At 37.2% G+C, this 6,598-nt stretch overlaps 1 protein-coding gene across 5 annotated transcripts in view; it reads right to left on the bottom strand.

Moving 5' to 3' along the window:
• LOC118743373 (gamma-1-syntrophin-like) overlaps positions 1–6,598 on the bottom strand; it is a 182,032-nt gene that overhangs the window by 124,725 nt on the left and 50,709 nt on the right. For all 5 annotated transcript variants that reach the window (XM_036475999.1, XM_036476000.1, XM_036475998.1 and 2 more), the window contains one exon: positions 436–500. In XM_036475999.1, coding sequence (XP_036331892.1) covers positions 436–495 — 60 coding nt within the window. In that variant the 5' untranslated portion in view covers positions 496–500. The remainder of the gene's footprint in view (positions 1–435; positions 501–6,598) is intronic.

Here is a 6,598-nt window from a genome sequence, read left to right as displayed (position 1 = left end):
AAAAACTTGAATTTGATATTACTCGATTAAATGACCTAACTTTATTCAGCGTACCCAAATTGACTTTACTACTTACGTCTTCGGCTTGTTCAAAATAAAAAATTGAATTTTCGATGGGAATTTGTCATAAATTAATTAAATTTCATTTGTAATTCAAGCTACATAAAGTTTGATTAGTATGTGAATTTGAAGCGTGATTTGGCTACCGCCAATATCCCCAATCTGGGATCCGATAATTATTAGGAGACTGCGGATTTTTATGCAGAAAACGGAGCCTAATAATATGTACCACTTAACTATAAATAAAATGTATACAAATTTATACACTAGGCTCCGTATTTTCCATAAAAATCCGAAGTCTAATTATTAGATATTAATAAATGAAATAAATTGTGTGCATATTATATAAAAACAAAAATACTGAACAGAACTTACCTTTAAATTTTGATCAACCTTTTCCTCAATAGGGGTGGCCATTTTTGCATTGATCTTCATATTTCCTGCAATTGAAAAAATAATATTTATTGAAGATAAAATTTTAAATTTTGTGCAAAAATTATTTTAATATACTTTTTAAAGCGCTGTACTGAATTCAGCCTTAATTTAGCACACAATTCCTCTGACTTGTAGGTATTGATGACATTGAAAATAACTACATATATCATTGACTGGCCGTTAAACTATTTGAACTCATTCTATAAATGCCAATTAAAAAATCAATAAAGGCAACTTTTTCCACCGCATGCGAAGCACAATGGACTTACATATATATAGACAAACGTATGTAGGATGTATAAAATACTTTTAAATAGCTTCATTGCAACAAACAAAACTTACACCAACAATACGGAAAGAGCTTAGCAACACTAATCGCCAAGCACCGACAATTAATTAAACAGACTAGGCAAAACGCCCGCCAACAACCAGCAAACGATAAATGCTTGCAACAACCAACTCAGTGACAGTCACTAACTCAGTCAGTCAGTTAAACGAGCATGATAGAACAAAAAGCCTGATAAATAGATTAGTCTATCATTCAGCCAGCGACGAGTCACTGCTGTGGCTAAAACACACCACTAAATAATTGTTGCTTACTCGACGCTTTTGTAGCTGCGTGCACTGGTGCATGAATGCCCCCATTGTGTTGGTGTCAAGCCCTCTTGCTTAAATAGTTAGCGAACTTCAAGCAACCTGCCGAGTTTTGTCGTTGAATCGAACGACGGCAACGACGAAAGCGACCTAGCCAAATTGGTTGAATAATGGTTTAAGAAGCGCGAACAATAACAAAAACAATAGGACAGAAAGCTAAGCACCAAAATGACGGCAGAAAATAACATTGCGAAAACAAAAAAAAAAAAAAAGAAAACAAATCAAACTAAAGGTAAAATGTAAGAGTAAACACTAACTGACGGTGCGTATACGCCCTGTAGTAGATTGTGGCTGGCTGGCAAACACCTCAGTGTGTGGCGGTGTCAGAAACGTTGCGTTTGCTTGTAGTACTTACTCGTACATACATACGCATGTGTGTACGTAGTTGGCAGTTGAATATTTGGAGCAGTGCGAAAAATCAATTAATTTTATATAAGCAAAACACTGTTGAAGCGCAACGAAATCAGATCAGATCGCTTGCAACCTAATTGTTGAGGCGTTAAGCGGTGGCTCACCGCAATGCGCACCAATGTGCTCAAGTAGTTGGCAAGTAATGCGTGCCAATAAACTTGAACAGGCCTCGGCTGCGATTGGGAATGGAAAGCCAAGCATCTGAAGCCTCTGCGGGCTTAAACATATACATATGTATGTACAAAATGTTAAATGCGAATTGCTAGACAACAGTAAAAAGGTTTGTTTCCGTAAATTTAAATGTTTTACTAAAGTGGGATTTGCACAATACTGAAATTGTAAGGAATTTTGGCCCTAAAAACGTTTGCCGGTTTGAGCTGAGAACAAAAAAAATCTCATAAAATTTTTCTCTCCTTTCCCAAGAGGCACCAAATGTTCAGCCCATCCGTCTATTTTGTTAGTGGATAACCTTTCCTTCATTGCCATGATTTCGTTGAATGTTTATGCGCTTAACTATCTTCGAAAAGTTCGTTAGTCCATCTTCTTCGGTACCCGTCTCCACTAAGAACAGAACCATAGATCTTGCATAGAATGAGTAGTTTTCTCGAAAGCCAGCAAAACCTTCTCATCTTTGTGCGACCTCGTCCACGTTTCTGCGCCATATGAAATGACGAGTGACAGAGAGATTTGTAGAGCGTAGTTCTTCTTCATCGAGAGAGTTCTCTGCTGTTCAATTGCCTGTCGAGCCAAAAATTAGCACCTGCTGGCGCGTGATATTTTGGCTGACACTATTAGTGGTGTAAGTGATGGATCCCAGGTAGTCAAAATACTTTACTACTTCAAAGTTGTAACTACCAACAGTGCCGTGTGCCACAGACATGGGGTAAAAAGGCATTCAGTGCGATCACCCTGCAATTCCAATCGAAAGGTAACACTATTCGGGAGCAAAATTCGATTTGCACATAAACTCGTACTCGAACTCTGTAGTTCACTCGCACTAACTTTTCGGTAATATTCAGAAATGGTGAGTAATATTTCAAATTCAAAACAAAAGACGATACTGAGATAATAGCTTCGTTCCCCACGCTTTCCGGGCTGCTCCGGTAATTAGAGAGTAAAAATAAGTTACTCTCTCACAAGTGTCAAAAATGTGCCAACACGTGCCAAAAGTGCCCAGAGCGTGAGGAACGCATAAAACCACATTTCGTGCCCGGAATCAACATATCAGCTCTAAACAATGATTTTACGTGTATTTATCATATATGGCTATTAAAATTACCAAATAACTACATTTTCTGAAAATTCTGTGATATTTTCCACTTTTGTTTTTATAAAATTTGCTTTCGGATTTAAACAACAACAGCAGTTATTTCAAATTGCCCTTTTGCACATTTGTGCCCGGAAAAAAAGTCCGGGCTGTTTCGTGCACAAAGAAGAAGATATTTACGATCCAAAAGTGGAACGTATTCGCTCTCTATTACCCATTTTTCTAGCGTGAGGAACGCTTTCTGGGCTGCTTTGGGCACCCGTGGGTACCCGAGGGCTCGTGTGAAACAAACCTATTGTTAATTCTCGTTCTCCAAGTCTTCCTTAATAGAGTCAATACAGCACCTTAAATTTCTGGCGATCTGTTTGTTGGTGATTTAGTTCTAACTATTATTTTGCTTTCATCTATTTAAGACGGTTAAGAAAACTAAAACAAATAAAATTTAATGTGTCTGTAAGAGAACAATAAGCAATTTAGAGCGACTCCTCGAACATCTCTACACCCACAAGCAAAGCAAAGACCAGACGCTGCCACAACTAAATATGTATGTACACATAGGTGCTTTTTTCTTGTCGTCTTTGTGGCTATCCTTAATTTATTTATTGTCCTGAACGTTGTTGAGACCATTGTTATCGGACAATAAAGTTTTCATAAGGCCTTATTATGGCATATAAGTGCGCTTTCGTCCAACTTTGCATGTACATACATACATACATACAATAAATAAGTAAATAACTTTGTATTTATGTATGTATGTACATATGAATGGGCATAGTGGGCTGTCTGCATTCTAGGTTATTCGCCTATCTTCGGACATGGCGAGATACATATTTGCAGTGCTTTCAGCAACCACACGCTTGTTTACTTCCGAATTTAGGTCAACGGCAATGCATTTACTCGCATGCATTTATATACACACTTGAGAGGAGGGAAAATGTTGAGGGTGTTAGAGTTCGAGAAAGGTTCCGAAAGGAAATGAGTTTGTAAACTTTGTCAGTCACGCGCTTGGTGACACTCTGCGCTTATGATAGTTTTCTTTTTTTGTCTATTTCGAAAGACAACACGGACAACTGAACCAACACATTAGTGTGCTGCTCTCGATTGACGAAATCTGCATGCCGGATGAGTGTTTGCGAATTGGCAAGTTGACTGTCAGCTTCCAACGACAAAGAAATTGTGCTAATTTGAAAGAAGGCGACGACATCATGTCCGGTAGAGGTTAATTGAGCGTGTGTGAAAAGCGTCAGAGCAAAGCGATTTGTCTGGAACTTTACCCACGGTAGCGTGCTTTATACGGGTATGTGTATGTACATACATGCCTTGCCTTAAGAAGGGGGAAAAATTGGTAGTGAAAAATAATAAATTCGCTTATGGCTGAATAAGAATTAACAATACGTGAGCAGATTTTTCCTGATACGGCGCTAAATAAAATAGTACTTGTCGCAAAATGGGGGAAATGGCCGACTAATAGCACGCAAACTCTCTGTAAGGCGAATCACTTTGTTCAGCCATAAAGCAAGTTCATAAGTATAGATCTACTGGTTTTCGAAATGTTCATAAGTTGCGGATTTTCAGAAGGAAGTCTACCATAAAGGAAGTGGAAGTTCTTCAACCTGGGTATGCTCTAGCTAAGTCCAGTGTTTTCAAGCGCCTCTATATGGGAGTGTCAACGGCAGAGAATGGCTAATTTGGCGTGGACATTTAAATATTTATTTGCTGTTACATTTTGCTTGTGAGCAGGCTTGTACTTATGTATGTATGTATGTAAACTCGTACTCTAACTGAATTAAAATAGGAGCCAACTTTAATGCTTTTGCATGTTAATCATTATTAATGAGTAATGCCATGTATTAACATGCTTATGTATGCTTCGTATGTTTATGTATTATCGTCGTAAATAATAGCATTTTTTACAAACTACACAAATGAAAAAGGATAAGGGAATTGCTATTACGAAACCAACTATTTGCATGCTTTGTTTTGTTTCATGTTTTGTGGTTTCCGATTTCAAGCAGTCATGGTGAAGGATTAAATGGCAAAATGAATTGTAGCAAAGCGGTTTGCTTGCTGAGAGCGTGTTTGCACAGCTGTTATGAGCGGAATCATGTAAAACACTGACCGAGGAAATGACTAAAGCTTTTGAAGTTTTAGCTTGTTTATTTGAAATTACAAAAAATTTAGTTGTCTATCAGTAAATTTCTATTTATTACATACATATGTATACCTAACCATATCAAAGGAGATAACCGCAGAGGCCTCTGAGCGAAGAGTGCTGAACTTTTAGGTTCGAATGTAATGGAAGCTCAGACAACCAGCTGTAAATTTAAATGCCGATATCATTGGGTGCTGGAAATTCGATAAATGTTTTTTTTTATTGTATATCTGTGCATGCTATTTTTTTTAACTTTTGTTCCGGTTGTGGAGCAATGTACATATATTCATAAGGAAACCCTTAGAAAAAATAATTATCCAGAAAGAAAGTTTTTGTTTTATCCTCTCTTTTATGCTTCCAAATTCGGGTTTACATAAACAGTCTACAAACTCACGAAAGTGGTTCTGAGCCGAGCAAAGCCGTTCCGAGCGAGCGAAAACATTGTAACTATACGAGGGTTGAAAATGTATTTTTATGAATGTCTTCCAGCAAATTCAACAAATATGCTTGCCACTTTTCATTAAAATGAAGTTTGTGAAATACAGTCCCAATTTCTGAGAACGACGAGGATTTGAGCTAATTCGGTCGTTTAGCCACACTTAAGTTAGATTTCCACATCAAGATTTTCAAGACTCTTCAGATATAAGCCTAGTTCTGTGCATTTAATAAGTATGGTAATTTTTTAATGGATTTGGTAACTCTTTTTTGGTGATTTTGCTAACACATACAATTAATTGTGGCAACTCTGCTATGCTACCCACTCCTATCTCTCGTTTGACAAAAGTTATTTTCAACAAAATCAGTTGAATCCTTATTAATTGTATATGCCCATAAGATTTTCAAAATGATAATAAAAAACTACCACTGAACTAAATAACTCGCCTTGTATAAGCATTGCCTTTAGCGTGCACTAAGTTGTGCATAAGAATCGTGTAAGTATTTTCATTTAGGCGACCTTAATCAGTTGTGCTCGATAGCAATTTTATCAAAAAGGAAAAAAAAAATCAGATGCAGTTGTGCTCCACTAAACAAAATGCGCGCAAAAGACGATGTCACTGCGCATTTATTTATGTGGCCTCAAGTATGTACATACATACCTACATTTGGAAATTCTTTTCCTTCTCAAACTTACTCCACGTTCGTGGGATTGAATGAGCAGCCATTTAAGTAAGTAAAAATTTCGTAATACGAGAAGTAGCTTCATACATTTTTAATGCATGGCAAAAGCGATATGAAAAATAAGCAAATACTCGGAAGAATACGGCAAGCAAAAAAAAAAGAATTGCGACGCACACTTTATTCCGCTACAAGGACTTTTCTCTTGGATGGCAGCAGCTCATTCACTTACTGGTTATCAACGTTTCAGGTAGAAGGGCTCTTGTAAGTAGGTTCAGTATTCATTATGCATACATATACGCATCTTTGTCACATACATACATACATATGAATCGAAAGGGCAAATAAATAGTAGAAGGGAAACTGAGAGAGAGATGAATGAACAGGTAAGATGTTGCTTAACAACTTGTAAGTTTGTTTCCCCTTTATTCTGTCTGTTTGATTTGCATTTTTGCGTTTGTCTCCGATTGCTAAGTGCGCCCAATAATTACTTCGTTTGGCTG

Source organism: Rhagoletis pomonella, unplaced genomic scaffold (assembly GCF_013731165.1).
Source record: "Rhagoletis pomonella isolate Grant_MI unplaced genomic scaffold, Rhpom_1.0 Rhpom_scaffold_00007, whole genome shotgun sequence".
Classification (NCBI taxonomy): Eukaryota; Metazoa; Arthropoda; class Insecta; order Diptera; family Tephritidae; genus Rhagoletis; species Rhagoletis pomonella.
Note: the sequence above shows the minus strand (reverse complement) of the source record. Positions and strands in the feature narration are given on the sequence as shown.